The sequence below is a fragment of the Saccopteryx bilineata genome, chromosome 6 (genome assembly GCF_036850765.1).
Source record: "Saccopteryx bilineata isolate mSacBil1 chromosome 6, mSacBil1_pri_phased_curated, whole genome shotgun sequence".
Taxonomy (NCBI): Eukaryota; Metazoa; Chordata; class Mammalia; order Chiroptera; family Emballonuridae; genus Saccopteryx; species Saccopteryx bilineata.
This window is the reverse complement of record NC_089495.1, coordinates 25,868,005-25,895,912: the sequence shown is the minus strand read 5'-3', so window position 1 is coordinate 25,895,912 and position 27,908 is coordinate 25,868,005. Positions and strand designations below refer to the sequence as shown.

The following is a 27,908-nucleotide window of genomic DNA, read 5'->3' as shown; positions in this document are numbered from 1 at the left end:
TTACATGTGCTCTTCTTCCCTCCTTGCAGCCTAAATTCCAACATCTGCGTTCTTCCCAGACCCCTCAATCAGAATGAATTTCCCTAAATCTGTTATTTTCAAGCCCCTTTAAGATATTTCCACCATCTGCCCTCATATAAGGGTTCTATTTGCTTGTGTCTCATTCAGCAGCTTGTGAGGATGTAGAAGGTAAAGGCTTTTCTCTTTCTCCCTCCCTTTTCTCTCCAGTCATCTGGCAGTAAGTCAGAGGTTCCCACTCTGAGTTTATTACAAAGAATGTTAAAAGATGTGAATCAACAGCCAACAGAGGAGATACACGGGATGAAGAGTGTGGGGAGGGTGGTGAAGTTTCAGTGCTCTCACAAGGTGTTCCCCGTTCCCTACACCTCCACATGTTCAATGACCAGATGCTCTCTACACCCTGCACATCTGGCTTCTGTTGAGCCTTAGTAATGTCGGCCCAACTGATTAAGTCCTTGGTGACTGTTGGTGATTGGACTCATCTGAGTGACCTGTTGAATCAGGTCATAGAGAGAAGGAAACCAAGGGGGTCTGAGGAGCTTAGGCTTCAGGATTTGGCAGCCTGCATAAAGGGAGCTGCAGCCCTGATGAGACAGAGAGCAGAATGGGAAGCAGGACAAGAAAGGACTCCGTTTGTCTTTGAGCACATTGGGTTTGAGCACTTGTAGGATAAATATGAATACCAAAGCCCTTCACTAGTGTGGGCTCTCTGGGCAGAGACTAACTTGACTTAATAGAAAACTAAATTACAACCTTTATGTAAAAAAAAATGATTGTGTGTTTTTTTGTTTATTTTGCTTTATTTTATTTTTATTATTATATTATTTTGCTTGGTTTTATTTTTATTTTTACTGTCTCTTATTTAAACTGTTTTACTGGCCTGACCTGTGGTGGCGCAGTGGATAAAGCGTCGACCTGCAAATGCTGAGGTCGCCGGTTCGAAACCCTGGGCTTGCCTGGTCAAGGCACATATGGAAGTTGATGCTTCCAGCTCCTCCCCCCCCTTCTCTCTCTCTGTTTCTCCTCTCTCTCTCCCTTTCCTCTCTAAAATGAATAAATAAAGGCCTGACCTGTGGTGGCGCAGTGGATAAAGTGTCGGCCTGGAATGCTGAGGTCACTGGTTAGAAACCCTGGGCTTGCCTGGTCAAGGCACATATGGGAGTTGATGCTTCCTGCTCCTTCCCTCTTCTCTCTTTCTCTCTCTCTCTCTCTCTCTCTCTCATTTCCAATAAAAAAAATAAATAAATAAACTGTTTTACTGAATCTTTTTTTTTAACTTATTGACTTTAGAAAGAGAGGCAAGAAGAGAGAAACATCAATGTGCTTTTGCACTTTTTTATGCATTTACTGTTTGATTCTTGTATGTGCCCTGACCAGGGATCAAAACTGCAACCTTGGTGTACTGGACGACACCCTAACCAACTGACTGAATCTTATTTTACAATTATATTTATTTTTCCATTGCTTGGATTGAAATGATTACTTCCAAATAATTAAAGATACTAAAAAACTTCTTTTCCTGCATGTTTTTTAAATGTCCCTTTTCTAATTGGGTATCTAATGATGCATTCACCCACTAAAAGACTCATAGACACTTAAAACAGTTCCCGTTTAAAAATATTTACCCACAGCCAACATCATACTGAATGGGCAAAAACTACAAGCATTTCCCTTAAGATCAGGAACAAGACAGGGATGTCCACTATCACCACTTTTATTTAATATAATACTGGAAGTCCTAGCCACAGCAATCAGACAAGAAGAAGAAATAAAAAGCATACAAATTAGAAAGGAAAAAATAAAACTGCCATTATTTATAGATGACATGATACTGTATATAGAGAACCCTAAAGATTCCACCAAAAAACTACTAGAACTGATAAATGAATTCAAAAAAGTAGCAGCATACAAAATAAATATCTAGAAATCAGCTACATTTTTATACACCATAATGATCTATCAGAAAGGGAAGCCAAGAAAACAATTTCATTTATAAGTACTTAAAAAAGAACAAAATACCTAGGTATAAATTTAACCAAAGACATAAAAAAATTATAAGACACAGAAGAAAAATTGAAGAAGATACAAACAAATGGAAGCATATACCATGTTCATTGATTGAAAGAATTAACATTGTTAAAATATCCATATTACCCAAAGCAATCTATAGATTCAACATAATTCCTATCAAGATGACAATGGTGTATTTTATATAAATAGAACAAATGTTCCAAAAACTTAGATAGAAACACAAAAGACCTCAAATAGCCACAGCAATCTTAAGAACAAAGTTGGAGGAATCACACTACCTGATATCAAACTATACTACAAGACCATAGTAACCAAAACAGCATGGTACTGGCATAAAAACAGACATATAGATCAATAGAAAAGAATAGAGAGCCCAGAAATCGATCTACACCTATACAGTCAATTAATATTTGACAAAAAAGGCAAAAACATACAATGGGGTAAAGATAGTCTATTCAATAAATGGTGTTGTGAAAATTGAACAGATACATGCAAAACAATAAATTAAACTAGACTACCTTCTTATATCATACACAAAAATAAACTCAAAATAAATTAAAAATTTAAATATTAGACATGAACCTATAAAATTCTTAGAAAAAAACAGTAAAATCTCAGACATAGCTCATAGCAAAATTTTTCAGATATATCACCTCAGGCAAGGGAAATGAGAGAAAAGATAAATAAATGGGACTATATCAAATTAAAAAGTTTTTGCACAGCTAAGAAAACCATCAACAAAATGAAAAGACAACCCAATGAATGCAGGATGATGTTCAATGATACATCTGACAAGGAATTAATATCCAAAATTTATAATGAACTTTAACTCAACACGAAGAAAATAAACAACCTAATCCAAAAATGGGCAAAGGACCTGAATAGACACTTTTCTAAAGAGGACATACAAATTCCCATCAAAATTCCAATGTCTTTTTAAAAAAAAATGGAACAAAAAATCATCAGGTTTGTATGGAACCATAAAAAACCCTGAATAACCAAAGTAATCCTGGGAGGCAGGGCAGTGAAGCTGGAGGCATTACAATACGTGACTTCAAATTATACTACAGAGCCACGATAATCAAAACAGCATGGTATTGACAGAAAAATAGACACATAGACCAATAGAACAGAATTGAGAGCCCAGAAATAAGACCACACATGTAAGGGCAAATCATCTTTGATAAAGGAACCAAAAACACACAATGGAGACAAGTAAGTCTCTTCAGTAAATGATGCTGGGAAAATTGGAAGGCCACATGCAAAAGAATGAAACAACTACAGTTTGTTCCCTTGCACAAAAATTAATTCAAAATGGAACAAAGACCTAAATATAAAATCTGAAACAATAAATTATATAGAAGAAAATATAGGTACTAAACTCATGAACTTTGGCCATAGAGAACATTTTATGAATTTGACCCCAAAGGCAAAAATAAATGAATGGGACTATATAAATGAATGGGACTATAAGAAGCTTCTGCACAGCAAAAGAAACTGACAACAAAACCAACAGCCCACTAAATGGGAGAATATATTTGCAAACAACAACTCCAATAAGGGGTTAATATCCAAAATATATAAAGAACTCATAAAACTCAGCAACAAACAAGCAAACAATCCAATTTAAAAAATGGGGTGAGGACATGAACAGATACTTCTCCCAAGAAGAAATACAAATGGCCAATAGATATATGAAAAGATGCTCATCTTCACTAGCTATTAGAGAAATGCAAATCAAAACTACAATGAGATATCATCTCACACCTGTTAGATTAGCTATTGTCAACAAGACAGGTAATAAGAAATGTTGGAGAAGCTGTGGAGAAGAAGGAACCCTCATACAATTATTATGAAAGAAAGTATGGTGATTCCTAAAAAAAATTAAGAATAGAACTACCATGTTACCCAGCAATCCCTCTACTGGTTATATACCTCCAAAACTTGAAAACATTGGTACATAAAGACACATGCATCCTCATGCTCATCACAGCGTTATTTACAGTAGCCAAGACATGGAAACAACCAAAGTGCCTTTCAATAGAGGATTGGATAAAGAAGATGTGGTACATGTGTACAATGGAATACTACTCAGCCATAAGAAACAATGACATAGTATCATTTATGACAACATGGATGGACCTTGATAACATTATATTGAGTGAAGTAAGTAAATCAGAAAAAGCTAAAAACTGCATGATTGTACACATAGGTGGGATACAAAATTGAGATTCATGAACATAGATAAGAGTGCTGTGGTTACCAGGGGAGAGGGAAAGAGAGAGGAATGATATAAAGAGGGACAAATATAAGGGAAGGGAGGATGATTTGACTTTGGGTGATAGGTATACAACATAATCAACTGTCCAAATGATGTGGAGATGTTTGCCCAAAATATGTGTACTCTTGTTGACCAATGTCACCCTGTTTAAATGTAATTTTTTAAATTTCTTAAAAAAAGGACATAGAGATGATACAGATGGCCAAGAGACAAATGAAAAGATGCTCAGCATCACTAATCACCATAGAAATGCAAATTAAAACCACAATGAGATATCACCTCAAGCCTGTCAGGATGGCTATTGTCAATAAATAAACCACAAGTGCTGGCGAGGATGCAGAGAAAAGAAAACCCTCCTGCACTGCTGGTGGGAATGCAGCTTGGTGCAACCACTGCGGAAGACAGTGTGCAGTTATCTCAAAAGATTAAAAATGGAACTGCCTTTCACCCAGCAATCCCACTTCTAGAAATATATCGTAAGAATCCTGAAACACTAATTCAAAAGAATATATGCAGCCCTATATTCATTGCAGCATTATTTACAACAGCCAAGATCTGGAAACAGCCCATGTCCATCAGTAAATAAGTGGATAAAAAAAACTGTGGCACATTTACACAATGGAATACTATTTGGCTGTAAAAAAGAAGGAAATCTTACCTTTTGTGACAGTATGGTTGGACCTGGAGATCATTATGCTGAGTGAAATGAACAAGTCATAGAAAGGCAAGTACCATATGATTTCCCTCATATGTGGAATCTAGTGAACAAAATGAACTAATAAGCAAAATAGAAACAGATTCATACACAGAGAGGAGGCTGACAGCTATCCAGTGTGGGGGTGGTGAGCAAGGTAGAGTTATAAAGCATAAAAGGACCAGAAAAACCCTTATGGACGCGGACAGCAGGATGGAGATTGTGGTGGAGGGGGGAGTGTAAGTCCAAGGGCTGTGGCCATCGTGGCCATACAGGTGTGGGTTCCCATTGGTTTCAGGCAGACGGTAAAGAAACAGTGGAGCCAAAATGGTGGGCCATTCCTTTATTCAAGACTCGTACTGGCCGACGAGCAAACACACAGGGAAAAACTTCCTTTTCACTCAGAGCTCTCAAAGCTACTGATACATTATCTGGTTCTACAACCAGGAGAATCTTCTCCATTTTTTCCTAGAATCAAAGGCCTCACCAGTCCCAAAGTCCTTCACCTCTGGTTCCCCAGCTTCTTCTTCAGCGCTCTGCCTTCTCCTTGCTCTCACTCTGCAAACATGGCTTCTCTCTCCTCCAGCACACATGAGCAAGACAATGGCCCTTCCCAAGTAGGAAGGTAATTTGCAATTTCACAGATCACATACCTGGCGCTACCCAGCACCATTTTTAACAATAAAAGTGAGTAGCAAACTCAAAAAATACAGATTTTTACAAACTCATTTACCCAACAGGGGGGTGAGTAGGGGGGCAGTGGAGGAGGTTATGGGGGCAATAAATGGTGATGGATAAAGATTTTACTTGGGAGAAGTGGTCACACAATACAATGTATACAGATATGTTTTAGACTTGGGCTCCTAAAACCTGTATAATTATGTTAACCAGTGTCACTTCAGTAAAATACAAAATATAAAAACAAATATAAAGGCCCTCTCCAATAAATTCAATCAAAAATACTTAATGAATTGGGAAATAGTCATGAAAGAGAGCAGGTTTCAGAAGAGCGTGCACAATAAGATTCTAATTTTCATTAAAACATGTGAGTATCTTTTTTTAGACTTTATTCATTATAGAGTGAGAGAGAGAGAGGGAGAGAGAGAGAGAGAGAGAGAGAGAGAGAGAGAGAGAATGAGAAGTGGGGGAGGAGCAGGAAGCATTAACTCCCATATGTGCCTTGATCAGGCAAGACCAGTGTTTCAAATGGTGACCTCAGTGTTCTAGGTCAACGTTTTATCCACTGCGCTACCACAGGTCAGGCCTTTTTTTAAATTTTTTAAGATTTTATTTATTGATTTTTAGAGAGAAAGGGGGGAGGAGAAGATCCAGAAGCATTAACTAGCAGTAGTAGTAGTTGCTTCTTGTATGTGTTTTGACTGGTGAGCCCGGGGATTTGAACCAGTGACCTCAGAATTCCAGATCAACGTTTCATCCACTTTGCCGCCATAGGCCAGGCCATGTGAGTATCTTTACAAAGGGGAAAAAAAATGAAAAATAAAACAGCAAAGTATCTCTTTGAGTGTTGGGATTTTCTTTTATTTTTTATTGTGCCTTTATGCATTTGCCACATTGAAAACAAAACAATGAATATTTAATCCACTAGAGTTTAAAAATTAACAGTTTCCAAATGTTTTTGTCCTATAAATTTTTTCTATACTTAAAACAGAAAATAAATTCAACAAATCCACAGAAGTTATCTTTGAATTCTGGAAATAAGAGTAATCAGGTTTTTTTATTTTTTAATAGTTTTTTGTTTTGTTTTGCTTTGCATTTTCTTCCCATAGTGGAAATTGTTTATAATTAGAAACAGGTTTTTAAAAGGAAATAGATTTATTTCCTTTCTCTGTCTCCTGAAAGTTAGCTGTCAGGAAAAGACCTCCTGTTAGTCATTTGCACCTCAGTGTGAACTTGACACCTCTCCCTCAGAGGCATTTATGTTCCCATCATGCTCTCTAATTAGGAGGAAATGTGAGTGCCCTAAAGTTCAGCTGTCACGGGGGCTTAGCCCACCTACTGTCACACTGGACTTTCATAAACAACATGATTCTGTTCTCAAAGGAGAGCCCCTCTTCAGAATTTGTTCGTCTCCTGCCAGGGACGAGTAGCGCTGTGCCCACGGTGTCCTCATTGGATCACATTTTCCTCATATTTTGGCTCTGCAGTGTTCAGTGTGAGATTCCTTGGCCAGGAAAGCCTGTTGGCTGTGAGCTGCTACTCATAAGAAAAGCCAGAGCAGCCTCCAGTGGCTGGAGAGGTGAATTCCTCCTGGAATTCTGCCTCTTCTTCCAACTCAAGCCCTTTCTTTTGGCTTTTCTCTCCCAGTTCACCTACCCCAACAGGTCCCAGATTGTCTGAGGCAACCCAATTTCAAACACCTTGTCCCATGACCCCCTAGTGTGCATTCATGCATTCTGATTCTTAGTCAGAAAATGTGGTCACCATAGACAACCTCCTTAAATTATCCCTGATATTTCTCTCACTTCTTTTGTGCCTATTTAAATGTCAAGTTACACACTCACACATGTAAATATGAAAAAAATAAAGGAATGCATAGAGGAGGGGGTAGTGTATACTTTACACACTATGAAGTAATAATAATGGCTATTTGCTAAAAGCCAGAAGTCTGGGAAAGGCTTCCTGAACTTCACCATTCAACTTGAAAATTACCCTGTGTATGACCAGGGGATGCCACCATTGTGGCTATGCAGGTTCTCATTGAATTCGGATAGACAGTAAAGAAACAGTGGAGCCAAAAAATGGTGGGCCGTTCCTTTATTAAAGTCTCGCACCATCCCTACTAGCAAAAAGGCAGGGAAAACACTTTCCTTTTATTCAGGGCTCCCAAAGCCCTGATGCATTATCTGGTTCCACAACCAGGAGAATCTTCTCCGGTTCCTCCTAGAATCAAAGGCCCCCATGAGCCTCAGGAGGTCTCCCAAAGCCCCTCAGCTCTGGTTCCCCATCTGCACACCTTCTCTCTCTGCACAAACTGGCTTCTTCCTCAGCACACTGCATTCTCTCTGCTCTCCCTGCAAAACTGGCTGGGCCCACCAAGACCCCTCCTCCAGCAAACATTAGCATAACAATGGCCCCTCCCAAGCAGGAATGCAGTCTGCAATTTGCAATCAACAGCCCTGCTCTGAGGGCAAGCACACATGTGGCTGTCCAGCGCCATTTTTTAACAGTAAATTATTGGTGAGCAAACTTAGAAAATACAAATTTTACAAACTCATTGCCCAACACCCAGTCAATTTGCATTGCACTTTATAGTGTGTGTGTGTGTGTGTGTGTGTGAGTGAGAGAGAGAGAGAGAGAGAGAGAGAGAGAGAGAGAGTATGTGTGGCCTATGAGCCTCACAGCAGCCCTGTGATGATAACAGGGCCTGGTAGAGATCTTCAGTTCCATCTACAGGTGAAGAAGGAAAGCATGAGATTAAGTGATTTGCAATAGGTTTGAAAAGGGGCCTAGAGCCAATGCTCAAACACTGTGTTCCTTTATTGATTCCTGCCTTCTTATGCCCTGAAGTTGCCTTACTAGATACACAACTTTGCATTCCCTCATTAGGAAGAAGTGATAAATGCCCACTGACCTTGAAGGAAATGACTCATTGTGAGTAGCCGAGTTTTCTAGATAACCAAGGGCCCACTTACCTATCTCGCTTCCCACTCCTTCCTCTTTCTTTTATCACCCTTCCTCTCCTCTGCCCCTCTCACTTGGGTATCAACCATCTGGGATAGTCTATACATGGCTGCTTTCCAATGTGAGCTACAGAGCATCCACTCTGTACACATGGCTGCTATAGCCACTGGGGCAAGTTCCCTAACAAAACACACTGCATAAGTTACAGAAAACCAGTTGAGGGGGTGGGGGAATTGGGTCCTGTAATGCCAATAGCCATGGCCACCATCACAGCCGCCTGGCCCGTGCAGGTTCAGGTTTGATTCTGACAGACGGTAATGAAACAACAGAGCCAAGAACTGGTGGACCATTAGCTTTAATCCTAGCTTGCAAACAGCGGGCAAGAAATACACACAGTGGGAAAACACTTCCCTTTCCATTCAGGGCTCCCAAAGTTTAAGTCCAAACTTGGACTTATCCAAGTTTCCTAGAATCAAAGGTTTGTACCTCACCAGCCTTATTCACCTCTGTTCCCCATCTCCTTCTCTCTGCACAAACTCTGCACAAAAGGCTTCTCCTTCAGCACTCTGCCATCTTGGCTGCTTCTCCTCTCCACGTGGCCTTTAGCTCTGCTCTCCTCTAGCATGGGCTCCTCTGCCTCATTTTATAGGGTAGAAATCAAAACCTTTAATCCAATATACAAACAAGGAAGTCTCTGATACAAAGTCACTTACGGTGGGAAAGGCTTAGTCTTAAAATGAAGCCTTAGGCTATAACAACACTGCCTGCTTACAGCCTGTCTCCCACACCCAATGCAAACTATAAGCAAGCAAACCTATACATCATATTTATAAACTTATTTGACCAACAGGTCCTTGTTCTCAAGAGGACACGGGAGGCACTGAGACTTCATTAACCTCCTTCAACAATTCATCCAGCACAATATATTGCAAAGTGTCTTGTCTTCCTAGAAATAAAAGAGCTAAATTTACCCTTTGCGTGACAACACAAGAATATCATGATAAACTAAATAGCTAATATTTAGTGCTCACCATGTGCCAGACACTGTTCTAATTGCTTTACATATATATAAATTTTTACATCAACATTAACTCATTCAATAATTTTACAATGCTGTAAAACAGCCATGCCCAAGAGGCTGTTGAAGTATTTAGGGATTATTTGCCTCTATATTTTTTAGCTCATAGATCTTTCCCTTTTCCTGTACCTCCCACTGCTATTAATTTGCTAAATAACACCAGTCTTGACTTTTTATTTGTTTCCTTTCATTTCCTACAGGTTTAGAAGGATAAATCAATCATGTTGGAATACTATCCAGAGAAAGGTAAATATGCTGTGATAAGGGCATGTAAGTAAAATAGATTTACAATGTGCATGTGGCACCCAGATAGAAATATAGTGGATATAGCTGCTTCACTCACTTTAGGCACCAGAGTCTTTATTTTTAACTATTTATATTGAAATAATTTCAAATGTCCAGATAAATTGGAAGAATAGTACAAGAAAGGTCCATATCCCCTCTGCCAACCTTTCACTAGCTCTGGCTGGAAGTATCCCAGTGAGATCATAGTATATCATTTCTCAGGATCACTAGTAAAAAAGCATCATTTAGTCTCTCATACATTTAATCTCCTAACCTTTTCTTCTCCCAAGGATAATTAAGATTTCACTAAATTAATTTTTGTTACCTATTTTTAACCTGGAATCAGAAGTATGGAAAAGCCCTAAAGACATCTGTGAGGTCATCGACCCAGTGTACCAGAGAAGTTAAATCATTTCAGATTGAAGAAAGTTAATCTTGGCCCAGTGCTATAGTATTTATTCATCCATTTCAAATCTTTATTGCTAAGAACATTCTGTAACGGATATAACACTGTTAGAAGTCTTTATATCTACTCTTGCCCTCTAATATAAAAGCACATCTGCTTTCATGTAAGATGGACAATATTTTGATAATTTTAAATCTCCAATCTTTCATTCTACAGCCAAGTTATAGATCATTGGAGCTTTTTCCCCCAGTGATCATATTTCTAATGTCTAGAACCTGTAACACTAAAAAGAAAAGAAAAGAAAAAAACAGGTAAAGATTGTGTCTTGCTCACAGTAGACTTTCAGTGCTTAAGCCAATGCTGAATGAAATACCAAGTCAACTTGAATTAAATGCTAAACTAAACAACCGGTTGGGGGGTTGGCTTAATGAGGAAAATATCAAAATGTCTCTGTACACAATACTTTCTATTCACATCCAAGCACTGTGCTAACCTGAACTAAAGGCCCCAAGCTGAAAGACCTACCTTGAACCAACCTTTGAAATCTCCATTCATCTGACCTTCCCCGTCCCCTTGAGAGACCCTATCAGACTCTGTCCAGGTAGCATTCTTACTTGTCACGGTTAAGCAATCAATCCAACCTCATCTTATCTACAGGTTGTTCTGGTGATATTTATAACCTGCATTGGAATCTTGAAGGCTCTTCTGAGATCTAGTCAAGACTGAGATGTCTCATCTGCAAAAGTCCAAGACCCTGGACTTGGAAACAGCACATCCCTTGAGCCTCTTGCTGAATGATCTTCTAAATGCGACGGTCAGGTAAGTAGGTCTCACATTAGGTTCAACTCTGATTCCCTTTTGTCAAGCATCCAAAATGGCAGGTTATTTTGTCTCCTGAGGGGAAGAAACCACTTAAGGAATCTTTTGGTTACATGATTAAATTTGAAAAAAAACTTTACTTTGACAGAAATCTGTTTTGTTACTTATAACCCTGGTATTTGTCTCTGTTATTATATTATTGTGCATCTATTAGAGGAAACTTCATAAGCAAAGGATGGATATGAACCCCCAAATAAACTCATTCACCAAACTAGCCCGGGAGACTTAGTAGCTCAGACGGTTTCTTGTCAGACCAGTAATCAGACAGACTTTGCCCTGGCTCACTCATCAAACCCTTCTGAGAACTTTCCTCAGTCTTGTATTTTTTGTCCATGAGAGTCAGTTCTGGAAGAGATTTCTTCTCCAAAACTTTTCTGCTCTCCTGGCACCATTAACCTTGTCAGGGTTTACAGCTGGATGGCCAAACTATTTGGTTGGCACTCCAAAATATGACATACAAAAGCGACACCATGTACCTCTGACCCTGGACTCTGATGGGCTTATCTTAGTCTAAAATTAAGTCTGTGCTCCCTCTGGGCCGGTTTTCTGCTACTTTCCTGTTTATGTACTATAACTCAAATTTTGAATACTTATCTTTTGAAATGGCATAATTTCCTAAAAGATAATTTAAAACTACCATGGCCACTCTGTGGAACTTTTTTTTTTTTTTTTTTTTTTTCATTTTTCTGAAGCTGGAAACAGGGAGAGACAGTCAGACTCCGGCATGCGCCCGACCGGGATCCACCCGGCACGCCCACCAGGGGGCGATGCTCTACCCACCAGGGGGCGATGCTCTGCCCATCCTGGGCGTCGCCATGTTTCGACCAGAGCCACTCTAGCGCCTGAGGCAGAGGCCACAGAGCCATCCCCAGCGCCCAGGCCATCTTTGCTCCAATGGAGCCTTGGCTGTGGGAGGGGAAGAGAGAGACAGAGAGGAAAGCGCGGCAGAGGGGTGGAGAAGCAAATGGGCGCTTCTCCTGTGTGCCCTGGCCCAGAATCGAACCCGGGTCCTCCGCACGCTAGGCCGACGCTCTACCGCTAAGCCAACCGGCCAGGGCTCTGTGGAACTTTTGATACAAACAAAATTGATTATTTAAGAGACACATTAGCATTTAAAGAATCAAACATTCAATAGCCCACTTTTTTCATTGGTATGAAGAAAGGCCTAAAAGAAATTCAGACCCCAAATTTCCTTTTTTTAAAGGGTTTAGAATTTGCTTATTTATTTAAAAAATAAATTAAAATACATCTCTTAGGGATACAAAATTGGTTTCTTAATAGATTCCCAGGCCAAGGCAAAAAGATAATGTGCAAATTAATATAATCTTTGTTTTAGATCCCAAGAAGTCATAACTCCCAAACTTATAGCCTTTATTCTACTATTCCTCTTCCCAAATGTTCTTTCTTTACCTTCTATCTCTTCCTCTGATCTGTCCTCTTTCTCTCCTGGCTGGCCAGACACTCCCAAAACTCAATTGCCCCTTTGAAATTAAACTTCTCCTTGAACAAGCAAAGGTTCTTATGGTTAATTTGAAGCTCTTATCTTGCTCTTACTAAGAGCCATGGTCAAAAACTATAGAAAGCTTAAACAGGATAGAGAAAATTTTTCAGAGGGGAAAAAAATGACTTGATATCAGGTGTTCAAAACATGAAGAATTCCAACCTATCTCTTTAGTGACAGAGGCATCTATTTTACTGGAACTATTATGAGACTGTTATTAAAAAGCTTTGCAAAGCTCCTCTGCACTCAGATACTTCACTGTCCATATCACCCAATATTCAGGAAAAATAGAAAGAAAAAATGGAATTCTAAGACTCAAATTAGCAAAATTCTTGAAGATTCTCAAATTCCCATGGCCTCAGATATTGTCAGTGGCTTTAATGATGATGAGCTCAACTACTTCTCGCTCATGAAATCAGACTACTAATGGTACGGAATGGAGCTGCCCTTAGACTTGATGTTGGCCTCTCATGGGGATAGGTACTCTTTTAGAGAAAGAATGTTATACCTACATCTCTGCAGATGTCTCTGGATTTTTTTAAGTTACTGGAAAGATCTAAGAAACAAATAAGGAAATCAGAAAAGTAGACAATTTGTCTAATACCATCAAATCTGATTTGGAAGGAATCTTTATATTAGTGATCTGACCTATTGTCTTGATTTATGTGGGCACTCCTGACTATCAGTGAGAAGTGGGCTGCAAACTCTGAACATAATCCTGCTCTTAGTGTATTTGTCTATGTTGCAGGATTCAGATGGGTGGTCTCCAGAGTCCTAAATGCTTCAGAACAACAGCTGCCCCTTCAAATAACTCAACAAATAATGATCGCATCCAAAGAGCTTATGGATGTTGAAACAAACACCCTCAGTGTCTTGGAGGCTGAACCAATCATTCCTAGCAACTTGATATGATACATGATTGTGATATCTCAAATAATTGTAAAGGTCTAAATTGATCATTACACCCAGATACTAAAAACTTATTGTCTTCAAGCCAGGGTGAAAATTGGCCACAAGAGAGGATAATGAAAACACAGTTTCTGTCTTCATTAGTTTCTGACTGTTCTGTTCCATAGTATTCTCCGTAGCATAATTTTGTTACTCTAGTAGACTCTCCTCCAGAAGATAAAAGTTGCAAATAACTTTATAGCTCATCATGGGAACTTATCAAAAGACCTAGCAACTCAGGAAAGCATCAACATATAGTATATATTTCTAAGATACTTTAGACACTTTGTATCAAAACCCTCATGTCCACAGCTGGGTAACTCAATTGGTTAGAGCGTCCTCTGCATATGCCAAGGTTGAGGGTTCGATCCCAGGTCAGGGCACATGCAAGAATCAACCAATAAATGCATAAATAAGTGGAACAACAAATCCATGTTTCTCTTTCTCTCTTTCCCTTCTTATCTCTCTGTAAAAATCAATCAATATTTTTTAAAGCCTTAAAATCCTAAACTCTCTACAAATCCTAAACTCTTCTATCATAATAATTACCCAGTTCAAATTAAGTCCCAGCACTAAGAGAGCCACCTTAAACCATACTTCAAACTCACAACTAATCAGGTCTTGCAGTTTCTTCTCTAAGATGCTCTGTCGAATTAGCATTCTCTGTTACTCTAATAAGCAATAAACTCAATTTTTTGTTGCCAACAGGTTATCTGGGCACTATTTGGAAAGCTAGCAATCTACAGGGACAAAGAGAAAATTCTAAAGAGGACAAAGAAAAAAGGCTACAATAAAATAATGGCTAGAACACTGAAAAAAAAAACACTTCTCATCAGCAAAAATAAATGCTGGAAGACAATGAACTAATATCTTTGATGTGCTGAGGAAACATAATTAGGAACCGAAATTTTTAAAATCAAACCAAAGCATCATTTGCAAGTCAGGGCAAACTGGACATTTTTAGACATGCAAAGACTTAGAAATTTACTACAAATAGCCCCTTACAAAAAGAACTATTAAATAAGAAAAAAAATGAGCCTACAAGGAAAGAACAGAATAAAGAATCAAAAGCATGCAAAAGAATTGTTAAATATTCTAAGTTTAAGTAAACATTGAGTTTAACATTTTTAAATATCAATTATTTTTGTGCATTTCCAAAAACCAGCTGGCATTCCAGTTAAAGATAGCTTATTAAAAATAAGCATTTAATTCTGCTTCTTCCTGAAAAAAACCCACAAAAATGACAGTCAAAGATTTTTTTAGGAAACATAAAGCCCGCCAGAATCAAAAGAAACAGGAAATATTTCAATAGCAACAAAATGTTGGATGTTGAAAAGCAGGTGTCAAAGTCACTTGAGAAACTAAACCAAAACTTAAAGTTTGGAACACTTTAAAGCCTTATAAGAAGAGAAATAAAGATAGAAATTTGCATGCAGAAACAAGGACTGAATATTCTCTTCAAGAATGTGGGGGACATTTCCTAAAACTGTCCACATAAGAAGCCACCAAAAAAGTCTCAACCAGTATTATAGAACTGACATTTATAATTAATTCATACTGAGTGTAGAAAGTTTGGGAAATGAAGGCAGTTTATAGCACAAGATAAAAAGTATATGTAGTCGCACTATGACTAGAATTGACCTCTTTTAGTATTTGGCATATTTCCTTAAGTCTTTTTCAATCAAACTGTGTATTTATACATGCTGTCTGTTTTGTTTTATAATACAGAGATTTACAGTATATTTCCTTTGTATCCTGTTATTTGCACATAATAATCTTGGTTTATTTTCCCTATAGGAGCACTAGTCTCAAGAATTTATTTTCATTACAAAACAGTCTAATCAGTATATCCGCTGCTGTTCTGGTGTAAATAGAATTTTTTCACAGGGTCACAAGAAAAGTATTTTGGAGACCTGCACATAAGATGATGTGAGCAATTGTGTTAAGGTTTATAGGAGCGAAAACAAAGGACTGCCCAGGGGCCCAATGTCCCGTCCATAACCAGGTGACTCAGCTCCATCTCACTACGGAAGTCCAGCCTCTGGGACCACAAGCCTGCATCTGTCCTCAAGAAGCCCGGGAGGACCAGGGCCCAGAGATACCATGCCATTCCCCAGGCATTGGCATGTGAAGTTATAGTGGTCTAGTGTAGTCTCTGTCCCTTGTGGGGCTAGCTTAGTCTCTGTTCCCACCAGTCTGAGGCCGTGTGCTATGCTTGGGTGTGCACTAGGGCCCACGCGGCTGCCATACCCAGGCCCGTGGAGCAAAGTGGAGAGAGAGAGCAAAATGAACAAATGAACCTTGACCCTTTGTTAAGTTTTGATTATATCTCCTTGGATTTGGGAAGGGGTAGGCTTTCTTTCAAATGAACCAATATGTTTCCTTGCTCTTTGTTGACTTGTGCCGGGTGCTCCCCCTAACCAATTCCTTTCCCGGATCTTCTGGGGTTCCATGTCCCTTATCCAGATTAGACTCCTCCTCTTTAGGTCACCCTTTTAACTCATACTGTGTATGCCTCAGCAGAGGGACTTCCAACTGTTTTATTCCTGTCCTCCACCCCAGTCCAGGCATTCCTCCCTGCCCAGGGATTAAGTTCCCTTTGGCAATAGAAGTGGCTGTCCCTGGTTTGTCTGAAGCTGTAACTTCCAGTCCTTTTTTTTTTTTTTTTTGTATTTTTCTGAAGTTGGAAATGGGGAGGCAGTCAGACAGACTCCGCATGCGCCCGACCGGGATCCACCCGGCACACCCACCAGGGGGCGATGCTCTGCCCATCTGGGGCATCACTCTGTTGCAACCAGAGCCATTCTCATGCCTGAGGCAGAGGCCACAGAGCCATCCTCAGCACCTGGGCCAACTTTGCTCCAATGGAGCCTTGGCTGTGGAAGGGGAAGAGAGAGACAGAGAGGAAGGAGAGGGGGAGGGGTGGAGAAGCAGATGGGCGCTTCTCCTGTGTGCCCTGGCCGGGAATCAAACCCAGGACTCCTGCACTCCAGGCCAACACTACCTCTGAGCCAACTGGCCAGGGCCTGTAACTTCCAGTCTTAATCAGGCTTAGGTTTAGCCAGTTTTGTTCTCTTTCTTTCTTTTTTCCTTTATTTTATGTTTTTATTTTTTCCATAGAGAGAGAGAGAGAGAGAAAGAGAGAGAAGCATCAACTTGTTGTTTCACTTAATTGCTTTATTTAGTTGATTGCTTCTTGTATGTGCCCTGCCCAGGGCCCAAAACCACAACCTTGGTGTGCTGGGAGCACGTTCCAACCACTGAACCACCTGGCCAAGGCTTATTCTCTTCTCTTTTGTTAATATCTAACTAGCAGACTGCCTACTGTAATAGTTACTGTGATAATGTCCGGTTCAAATAATAATCACAGCGATAAGATGTGTTCACCCTTAGGTAAATCAAGGAGAAAGCGGCTACCGAATGCATTGGTGGAGAAGGAAGGTATTAGAGTTGAAGAATTGCCTGACCAGGCGGTGGATAGAGCATTGGACTGGGACATGGTAGAGTTGAAGAGTAAACCAGATTCTCACTCTAAGGCAAAGGACCCACTTGCCTTCCTCCCCAGTTTAGAGCAAGGTGGGGGTGGAGGTGGGAGGGGGATTCCCCATTAACACCAGCCTGTCACCTGAAAGGACAGCACACCAATCACTAGCCAGGACCTGTGGGAAAGAAAGCGCTGTATACGTACCTGTGAAAGAAGCCAGAGAAGAGCAGAGACTAGGAGGATGAAGATACAGAAGAACAGTCAGCATCCAGATGGGGACCTCAAAGGACATCCTCCCCTCATTTCCTTACCATGCTCCCCTTGCTAAATAAAGTCACACTGCTGACCCTCTGCTGCTTGAACCCTTAGGTGAGTATACAGCAGAGTATACAGAGAGAACCAGCCCAGGAAAGACGGGTGCGGTAGTACTTAGGGAGTGCTGCTCTTTCTGCAGTACTCTACGCGTTAGGAAGGGGAGTGTGGAGTGGGGGGAGGGAGAAGCAGGATTAGAAAGCAGCATGGTCACCCAGGGGACTGCATCTCCCAACCTCTAGCACTCAAGGGCAGATCTTGCCACTGAGGAGCCACACCCTCCAAGGGAAGGGGAGAGGGTGGGGGGAGGACCTTGAGAACGCCTTCCTCCTGATTCATGTAATTTCGGCTAAATGTCTGCCACACTGTAGGGATTGATACAGTTTAACTATGGCTATTGTTTTGCTTTAAATGTACTACAGTGATTGAGGCACAGGCTTTGGTTTAAAACAGTTCTAAATTTAAAACCAATTCTCAAGTCCCAAGTATTAGCTATTTGGTCATTGCAAAATGAACCTACCAGCATTCTAAACCTGTTTCCTCAACTGTAAAATAGAAGAAATAAAACCTACTTTATGGGATCACATTAGTTAATATACACAAAACACTTAACACAGTGCTGAGCCCATAGTTAAATGGTAGCAGTCAGGATTACCATTTAACATATATTTGTGGTCTTTCTTGTTTTTTTCCCCTCACTCTACTCTTACTGAACTTCTACATTTATCTTATTGTTTTTTGAGGGAAGGTGAGGCATTTCCTTTGAGACCATTGGAAATCTATTTTTATCATCTAGTACCTTATTTTCCCATCTCCGTTCTGCTTATCCCAGCATAGTGTGACTTCCCGTACTGGTAACCGATTTAAATGCAGAAATAAGTGATGTAAAATATAGCTCATAGGGGCTTCGATAGACGTCTGTATGAGCGAAGAGGGAAATGGACAAATGGATCCAGAAAGAATATATAGAGGAAGTGACTCATCAGTTTCATCTTCAAATGTAAAAATTTGGAATCAGATAGACCTAGGTTTAGACCCATGTTCTGCCGTTTACTAGCGGTGGGTCAGTTAACTAATTTGACCAAGTGTCAGTCTCCTCAAGAATTCAATGAAGTTAATTACACCTTCCTCAAAGATGTGTGGGACGGAGTGAGCTGATAACTGTGAAAGCCCAAGGAATTGACAGATAATAAATTATCAATACATCTTACTTCTCTTTGCTTCCTCCCCTTTCTTGTCCTACCTCCTCCATTATCATCTCCCTGCTAACTCTTCCCTCCACTACCCCCCCCCCCTCTATACACTTAGTTGAGTATGGTGTCACTTGGGAACATAAGCCTTCTAATTACAAAGAAAAATGTAAAGCCACTTGAGTTGTAGGTTGACCACTGGAAACGGTCCTCATGAAGATGTTGATGCATGGACAATATCTACGGTTACTCATAAACATCTGCCCACATTGGCCATGGGATGCATTAAGGCGTGTTTCCTCAGCTTTTTGAGAAAAGCGCATTGCATGGTTAAACAGAAGTCTTGTTATAATTTGAGATCCAATTTATCTACACTATCCCCTCAACCTACAAACCCTAAAGACTGTCACTTAGAATGAGGTTAGTGTGATATGTGCTCTTTCTCCTTCTTCTTTTTTATTTTATTTATTGATTTTAGAGAGAAGAGAGAGAGAGAGAGAGAGAGAGAAAGGCAGGGGAGAGGGAGGAACTGGAAGCACCAACTTGCAGCTGCTTCTTGCATGTGCCTTGACTGGGCGACCTCAGCACTCCAGGTCACCACCTTATCCACTACGCCACCAAAGGTCAGGCAACATGTGCTCCTTCACAGTTTGATTTGTGACCATTTTTCTCTGGCTTTTCCTGGGTCTATAAACTAAAATTTCAAAATTTTCAGATCAATGCTTCGTTTTAAATTATGAAGACTTTGGGAGCCATTTCTTCATTTAGACTCCTATACCAAGACGACACAAGGAAAATGGGAAGGAATTGAATTTGCATCCCTGGGGGCTAAAAAAACTTTCCCTCCCAACCCTCTGAATTTTTCCAGCTGGGCTAATAATCTAAGGAATGGAGACAGATTAATGGGAGAAAAATCAAGCTTTAATATGGGTGCACTGGGAATTCACATAAGCATGAATGTTCCAAAGACACTGAGGCAAAATTGGATATGTGTGTCATTTTGGACAAAGTAAGAAGAAAGGAGGGCAAAAAGGGGAATGGATCTTTTTTAAAGCGAGAACAGGTGCTTTGCAGGTAATGAGGAAGAGTGGCGCACCTATGGCAGGCGGTTTTGCTAGACAACCCAAAAAACAATGGGACACGGCAGGGGGGAATTGAGTCAACTTGAGCTCCTGCTTGGAGTCTTCCTGCCTAACGCTAAGGTGATTACATCACGGTTCCTCCCCGTCTGCAGCAGGTTTTCCCCTCTGAATCTCTCGGGCAGGAAAGGAGGGAAGGTCAAAAGTTCTTTCTGGGTCCTTTGTTTCTTAATAACCAGCTTAGAAATCGATTTCCCACATGGCTAGACTGTGGGTCCCCTTCACTTCTCTAGAGAGGAGAAGCCGAGGAGGGAAACCAAGCCCATGACGGAACCTCTTCTTCAGACCTGGATTGTGTCCCTGTGGCCAATGATCTATCTCTCTGACTCAGAAAGCAAAACCTGACCTATCACCCCTGCTGGGAATAGTCAGTCCTGATTTCAGCTACAGTTGATACCGTTTTCCCATCCTAAACCAGGTCCAGCCTGACTGGATCTATTAATATTTCCTGCCTTCCTCCTGCAAAAGGCAGTTCTGGCGTCCGAGTCCGCGGGGCTCTCCACAGCTCATCTGATAGCACTTCTTATCGCCGCCCTCCTCCGCCATCACGCAAGCTGGGCCCTGCTGAGGGCAGCAAGGTGCTTCGAGTAGAAAAGCAAGTGAAGGTAACACATCCCTAAAAGGCAGCATGGGCGAGGAAGTACTGACAGGAGTTAATTCCGAAGACCCAGGGAAGTGGAGCTCACTATGAGCTGAGCTGATGGAAATGGCTTCCTGATAGAAATCCACGTGCTTTCTCCGTGCGTGCTCGGGCTCTGGTGTCCAAAGCTTTAGGAAGCCCCGGGGGCATGAACTTGGGAGCCAGACTGCCGGCATTGGAAGCTCGGCCCTGGCAGTGAGGAGGGTGTGAGTTGGTCAAATGGCTTAGCCTCTCTGGGCCTCATCTTTCCCTCCCTAAAATGGGGGACAATACTACCCCTTACCTTATAGACTTGTGATGAGTATAGAAACGAGTGAAGCTCGGTGGGACACGTGCTGTATAGTAAATACCAGTGAGTTCCTGACTGTTGTTTATGAGTGGTGTTCTTGAGAATGAGGAAGGCGCAGGTGAGCGTCCGTGTAATTAATCACTGCTGTGTCTGGACAGGAGCGTGTGTGTTTAAGACACTATCAGGGACAACTTGCATAATGTTATCTTTAAGTAAAAAGCCTCGTAATTGGCGCAGCTCCGAAAACACACATGCACAGGAGCCTGGCTGCGGGGCGGAGCCGCTCTGGCTGCGTGGTCTGGGTCTGGTCTGTAAACACGCGCGGGCGGAGGATGGCGCGGGCTGCCCACGCTGCGTGTCCGACTGCGACCAGCAGCCGCGCGAGTGTGCCCCTGTGTGTCGCCAGCACACACTAATGTGAGCTCTGCTTCGACGTGCGTGTCCTGGCTTAAAAATAGATGCTAATCCGTCAAGCGGTCTGCCAGTGGCAGCCGAGGCAGCGGCGACAGCAGGCGAGTCATGGCCGAGGGGCTGCGGGCGCCTGCGATCCGCCTCCGGGACTGAGACTCCCGCGCACAGCGAGGTAGAGGGGCTGCGGCGGGTGGGCGCCGGGCCGGCCGGGGTTGTGGGGGAGGCGGGGGCTGGAGAGGGGGCCTGGGAGCCGAGCGGGAGCTGCCCTCCTGGGCTGCCTCCCTCCACCCTCAGCGCCAGGCTGTCTGGGTTGGCAGGGCTGGGCGACAGCCATGAACCTGTTACAACCGCGACAGCAGGCAGAGGGAGGGGCGGCAGACGAGGCTCCGGGAGGCCGGCAGACGGGGTTGGAGAACGAGGGAGGGGCGTATTCCAAGACAGACTGGGGCTTCTCCACCTCCCCCCACCCCCGCCTCCCAGGAGAAACAGCCCCCTGGAGGGGCTTCCTACACCCGGGCTCCTTGCTTCCTTTTGACCCTTCGGCGTCCCACAGGCGCAGGACCTGCTTCCAGAGAAGGTGTTTTGGGGATCAAGTGATGGGGGTCCTTAGGCCTGGGGAGACGAGGTAGATGATGGTGACGATGGTGATGATGGTGGCTTCAGGGCTGTATTTCTGGGCTCTGACTCAGACACTGAAAAAATTTCTCCCTCACCACCCCCAAATCCAGTCTCCCCTCACCAGTCCTTGTCCTAATATCCCTGCAAGTCCTGGAAGTGCGTGGTCTGTCCCGGCCGGGGAGAGGCGTGAGCGTGAGGATGGGGACGCACGGTGTGGGGAGGACAAAGATGGCCTTTCACTGCTGGACTTTCCCTTAAGGGCTCCAGGGCTGAAGACAGGAAAGGGAGTAGGGGAGGGACTCCCGCTTCCAGCCCCCCTGCCTTTTCCAACAAGCGGGACCAGTGTGAAAAGTGGAGGCAGGGAGGGCTCTTGCCACAGTCTCCCCTCTGCCTGAGGGTCCCAGGGCAGGTCTCAGAGGCTACCCCTTCCAGCTCAGCACGTCGTCCCCCTTTCCGAAGGGCCAGCTGTCCAGAGGACAGAGGCAGGCACACCTGCTAGGCCCGTGGGCAACTGGGAGGACTCCACTGGGATGGTAATGCCAGCCTCTGAGCCCTTGGGGCTGGCAGGACCCCTCACTCTTCCCTTCCCTCCCTCTTTTCCACTCCCCCACCCTCTGTCTCCCCAGCTCCCCCTACACACACACACACACACACACACACACACACACACACACACACGACAAATACTCCAGCCCTGCTTGACTCAGAAATTCCCACATTAGAGGTGAGGTTTCATCTTCTCTTAACACTGACCAAAGGAGGCTGGTTTGCCTGTTGTACAGATAGGCCGGCAGCTTCTTCCATCAGCTCCTGCCTTCAGCAAGTATTCTTCAAAAACTTACCCTTCCTCTTGATTGCTATTCGCATGCACCCCATCCCCCCAACATGCGCTCTGTAGCAGCTTTGTCTCTGAGTCAGTGGTAGGCTGGGAATGGGTTAAAGCAGCCCATTCTGGCACCGAGGAGGAGGCAGGCTTGGCAGATGTCATGGCCCCAGCTGCTGCTGCCTTCCAGCTAATTCTCCCTGGATGGACAGAGCCACCCCCAACCTCCCTGTCCCAACTCCCTGGCCTCTCTGGCTGTAGCCCCAGGCAAATGAGACCCAGATTCAGGCTGGCAAGAGCTTCAGCATGGGCACTGCCACCCAAACACCAAATGTGTGTGAGTGTATGTGTGTGTGTGTGTGTGTTTATGTATGTGTCGTGCAGCTGGGGTGCTGGAACAGAAACCCAGCAGCTGGGCAGCTCCCTCTCCTGTAAACAAGGCCATGTGACTCTCCCACCGCCTTGTGTGGCAGAGCCAGGGAGCAGAGAGAGTGAGCTGGGTAGTTGAAAGAGAAGATAATCCTGGAGGCCGGCGGGGCCAGCCTTCCCTCCCTCGAGAGCCTCCCCACCCCAACCCCCCAGGGCCAGCCTAGTGGGCAGGAGGAGGAGCAGCTGCCCTGGACTCTCTCAGGTGTGTCTCACATCCCCTCCCCCTCCAGCAGCGGCTACCTGGAGACAGAGCCAGAGCTGGAGCTGTCATCACCGCAGCCACCCGGGAAGCCGCTACGCTTCTACCACCTCTAAGATGTGCCCTGGGAACTGGCTCTGGGCCTCCATGACTTTTATGGCCCGCTTCTCCCGGAGTAGCTCAAGGTCTCCCGTTCGCACTAGAGGGGCCCTGGAGGAGATGCCTGCTGTCCAGCATCCCTTCCTCAACGTCTTTGAGTTGGAGAGGCTTCTCTACACAGGCAAGACAGCCTGCAACCACGCCGATGAGGTCTGGCCAGGCCTCTACCTTGGAGACCAGTATGTACCTAGAAATTGGGGCACGGCAAGTGTGTGTGTGTGTGTGTGTGTGTGTGCAAGAAGAAAGGAGAAGGGTGGCAGAGGCACTGAGCTGCATTGCTGGTTCCAGATTGAGGGTCAAGGGGCGAGGGTGCCTGGGCAGAGAGTGGAGGCTGGAGGGTCTGGAGGGGTTGGGCAGGCTTATTGATCGACCCAACTCTGGACAGAAAAACTTTCAATAATGTCATTTATTTAGTGAAACTTATTATTGAAGGCTATGTTCTGGATATAGCAGATGACTTATCTGACCCCTTATCTGACCTTCCATCTGTTGTGCTATGGATCTGGGGGAAAAAAAAGAAAAGAAAAGGCAGCCAGCCACAGCGGGTAGGAAGGGGAAGGGATGACCAAGCAAAGCCGCAGTGTATGGAGCTATGTAGTGGTGGTTCTGCGATAGGGGGCTATGGAGAGAGGGGCAGATGAGGAAGCGCAGCCCCCGCTTCTCTGTCAAGGGCTCTACAGTACACTAGGAGTTTTCCACATGCATTTTCTCTCCCAACCTTCACAACAGCCTTATGAAGTAGGTACCACTATCCCCAGGTTACAGATGAGGAAACCGAAGCTCAGAGAAGTTCTGACTGGCCCAAGGTCACACGGGTCATAAGTAGCAGAGCCAGGACTTGGAGGTTCAAGTTTAGTGCTCTTTGTACTGGAGGAATTTGCACTAGACAGGGCATCTTCCCTGAGATGTAACCATGTGGCCTGAGAGGCGTCCACCGAGCTGAGAGGTGTGGACCACATGAGCACCTTAAGGTGACATCATAAAACAGGGCAAATGTGAGCATGAAATAAATGGCAAAAGAGAAGTCTGGGTGTCAGAGAGTATAAAGCAATGGAGGAGTCAGGGGCAGGTGCAAGGGTCAGAATCCTATACCGTATTTCCCCATGTATAAGATGATCCCGTGTATAAGATGCACCTTAATTTGGGGCCTGAAATTTGAAAACTAATGTATTACATAAAGTTATTGAACTCAAGTTTTATTCATCATAAAATTCATACAACTCCTCATCACTGCCAAACTCCCCTCCATTAGCTTGTCCTCATCTGTGTCTGATGTCTGTTCATACGTTGCCTCGTCCTCAGTTCCATCTATGGCATTTGAAATGCCACACTTGTTACATTCAAGTAAAAAAAAAATCTACAACCACTGTATAAGACACACCATTTTTAGACCCCAACTTTTTCCAAAAGGAGTGCATCTTATACACGGGCAAATATGGCAGTCTCGAGGTTAGTGGGAATGTTAAATGTGAGCTGGTTCCAACTGATGGCCCATCTGATGGCCCAGTCCCCTCTGTTGCATCCATGTCCACACACTTACCTCCTCTTTCTGCTTGAAAACCCAGTGACAGGAAAATCACTCTCTCCTAAGATGCTCCCATCTCTCTTCATGTAGGGACTTCTTGCATGAAGTGCAAATTCAGTCCCTCCTTCCTACAGATCCAGTAAAATCCCACAGCCTCGGAGCACCCTTCACCATCTTATTCTGGCTTTTGTTCAGCCACGCCCTAGTCTTCTTCTCCGGGGCAAACCTCTGTCATTAGCCATCTTGGTTCCGCCCTTCTGAGTCATCCGTAAGCAGAGTGGAGGCCTTGGGCCAATGGTATTAGCTCAGCAGTGGACAGGGTGAACAAGGTACTCTTACCCCGCAGCGTGGCTTCCCCACCCTCCCTCTAAACTCTACTCACTCCATGCAGGGACATAGCTAACAACCACCGTGAGCTCCGCCGCCTGGGCATCACCCACGTCCTCAGCGCCTCGCACAGCAGGTGGCGAGGCACGCCCGAGGCCTACGAGGGGCTGGGCATCCGCTACCTCGGTGTCGAGGCCCATGACTCACCAGCCTTTGACATGAGCATCCACTTCCAGACGGCTGCCGACTTCATCCACCGGGCTCTGAGGCAGCCTGGAGGTAGGAGTGGAGAGCCATGGGGCAGGGACAGAGGGCGCTGAGTTAGGGAAGAGAGCCCCAGGGCCCTGGTGCGGGGAGACAGAGATTGTAATGACAGGACAGGATACTCAAGACACAGTGTTAAGGAAAGAAAAAGATTTCCTTGACCATTTTTTTTCTTTTTTTTTTTTTAAAGGAATTAGCATAGGAAACCAGAAAGCCATGTCCTTGAAGAAACTTTTTTTTTTAATTTTATTTATTCATTTTTAGAGAAGGGAGAGAAAGGGACAGAAAGAGAGAAGGGGGGAGGAGCTGGAAGCATCAACTCCCATATGTGCCTTGACCAGGCAAGCCCAGGGTTTCGAACCGGCGACCTCAGCATTTCCAGGTCGATGCTTTATCCACTGCGCCACCACAGGTCAGGCTGACCATTTTTAAAATACATGAAATAACATAAAGACACAAAAGATGGGCGGGGACTAATCCAAAATGTTAAGAGAGGGCAAGTTGTACCAGGACGGTGAGATCGTGGGTCATGCATTTCAATCTTCAGCTCCTTTTACATATTTCCATACTTCCTAATGATTTCTACTGTGAACATATTTTGCTTTCGTGATCAGAGAAAAAGTATATATAAATAAAAAACATCTTAAACATTCAAATAAGGATTGGTAGAAAGCACAGGAGGGAAAGCAGGGAGACTGAGGAAGGGCAGGTGGGACTCGGGGTGTTTTCCAGTGATGCGCTCAGCCAGTCGCCCCGGGGGCCCCACCCTGTGCACACCGGGGGGCCCCACCCTGCGCCCACGCGGGCTGCGTTGCTGCCTGTGTGGCTGCCTTGAAGCCCTCGCCGTGCTCACCGTGCTGACCTGCTGCACGTTCATCTCCTTCGGCCCAGAGCCTGGGGCCCTGCACTCTTACTACCGCCCATCTCCTCCCACCCGTCTCCACGCACCTCTCCCCGCGTGTCCTCCCCCTCGCTGTCCGCGTCGCGCTCTCCCTGGCCCCCTCCGCCCTCCACGAACTGCTGCCCGGCTGCCCTTGTGTCCGTCCCCACAGGGAAGATCCTGGTGCACTGCGCCGTGGGAGTGAGCCGGTCCGCCACGCTGGTGCTGGCCTACCTCATGCTGTACCACCGCCTCACCCTCGTGGAGGCCATCAAGAAAGTCAAGGACCACCGAGGCATCATCCCCAACCGGGGCTTCTTGAGGCAGCTCCTGGCCCTGGACCGCAGGCTGCGGCAGGGTCTGGAGGCATAAGGGGGCCGGAGAGGAGTTTGAGGCGGGAGTGTGGGTCCCTGGCTCCCAGCTGGAGAGAGGAGGCCCAGGCGGCAGGCAGCGGGATAACCCGTCCTCTCCTGTAGGCAGGAGAGTGAGGGGCTGGGGCGGGGTCCCACCGTGGCCCTTAGTCTGGATGGGATGGGGATGCGGGTGGAGAGGGTGATGGGGGCCCCGGGGGCTCCTGGCCAGGGGAGGAAGCCACTAGGCTGCAGGCAGAAGTCAGTCCTGGGCTTCGGGCGCTGCCGGAGTCCAGCCAGGGTGCCCCAGGGGTTCCGAGTTCCTTCCCCTCTTTGGGCCCAGGTGTGCCCCCATTCTCTCTTATCAGAAGGAACGAGTCACTGTGCCCTGCGCTGTGCAGGGAGGCAGGGAGGCAGCAAGCATGAATGTGACGAGGCAGAGTGTGTGGAGCCGGCAGTGAGGAGCAGCCGGTGAAGAGGTGGCATGGAAAGCTGTGAACGCCGAGGGAGAAACCCACAGACTTGTTACTCCAGGCGCAGGACGAGGAGGCGTGGGAGGGCTGGCGCTGCGCCCGTCAGGGCTGGCGATGGCCCAACACCGCAGAGTTGCATGACAGGGAGTCTGGTTTATCAGACGCTTACTGGGTCCCAGTGTCTTGAGGAAAAATAAAAGGATGGACAAGAAAAGAGCCTCTTGGAGTCATTGACAGCTGATTTGGGTTCCATATCTCTCCCCTGAGAATCACCACCCTGCTGGGAACAGCAGCAGTTTCTGACTCCCTCATATTGGTCCTAAGCCCCCGACACCCTTTAAGCTTCCACTACCAATTCTCAGGGAGATTTCTCCCAAGTCTAAAATTCACGATCCTACTTCGCGAAATTTTGAACTGTTATTTCCAGCGATGTCCACAGAGGGGCAGCAGAGGACAAAAAAAACTTCAGGTCTGCAACCACTTCTGTGTAGCCGCTTTCATCTCCCAAGTATAAAATGGGACTCCGTTCACAAGCGCGAGCATGAAAGAAATGTAACCTTTATTTCCAAAAAGTCAACCTAATTTCTATAGCAGAATATGCTGTTAAATCAGTCGCGGCCTAAATCCTAC

At 44.4% G+C, this 27,908-nt stretch overlaps 1 protein-coding gene across 2 annotated transcripts; it reads left to right on the top strand.

Annotated features, from left to right (window-relative positions):
• The first annotated feature begins 21,104 nt into the window (after window positions 1-21,104).
• DUSP26 (dual specificity phosphatase 26) lies at window positions 21,105-27,492 on the top strand. 2 transcript variants are annotated; one of them, XM_066236861.1, is made up of 4 exons: window positions 21,105-21,403; window positions 23,335-23,638; window positions 25,376-25,590; window positions 26,628-27,492. In XM_066236861.1, the coding sequence occupies exons 2-4, from the start codon at window positions 23,418-23,420 to the stop codon at window positions 26,825-26,827; spliced, it is 636 nt and encodes a 211-aa protein (XP_066092958.1). In that variant the 5' UTR covers window positions 21,105-21,403; window positions 23,335-23,417; the 3' UTR covers window positions 26,828-27,492. The 2 variants fall into 2 exon arrangements, with proteins under 2 accessions (XP_066092958.1, XP_066092956.1); XM_066236859.1 differs by having other exon boundaries at window positions 21,106-21,403; window positions 23,332-23,638.
• The last annotated feature ends 416 nt before the right edge of the window (window positions 27,493-27,908 follow it).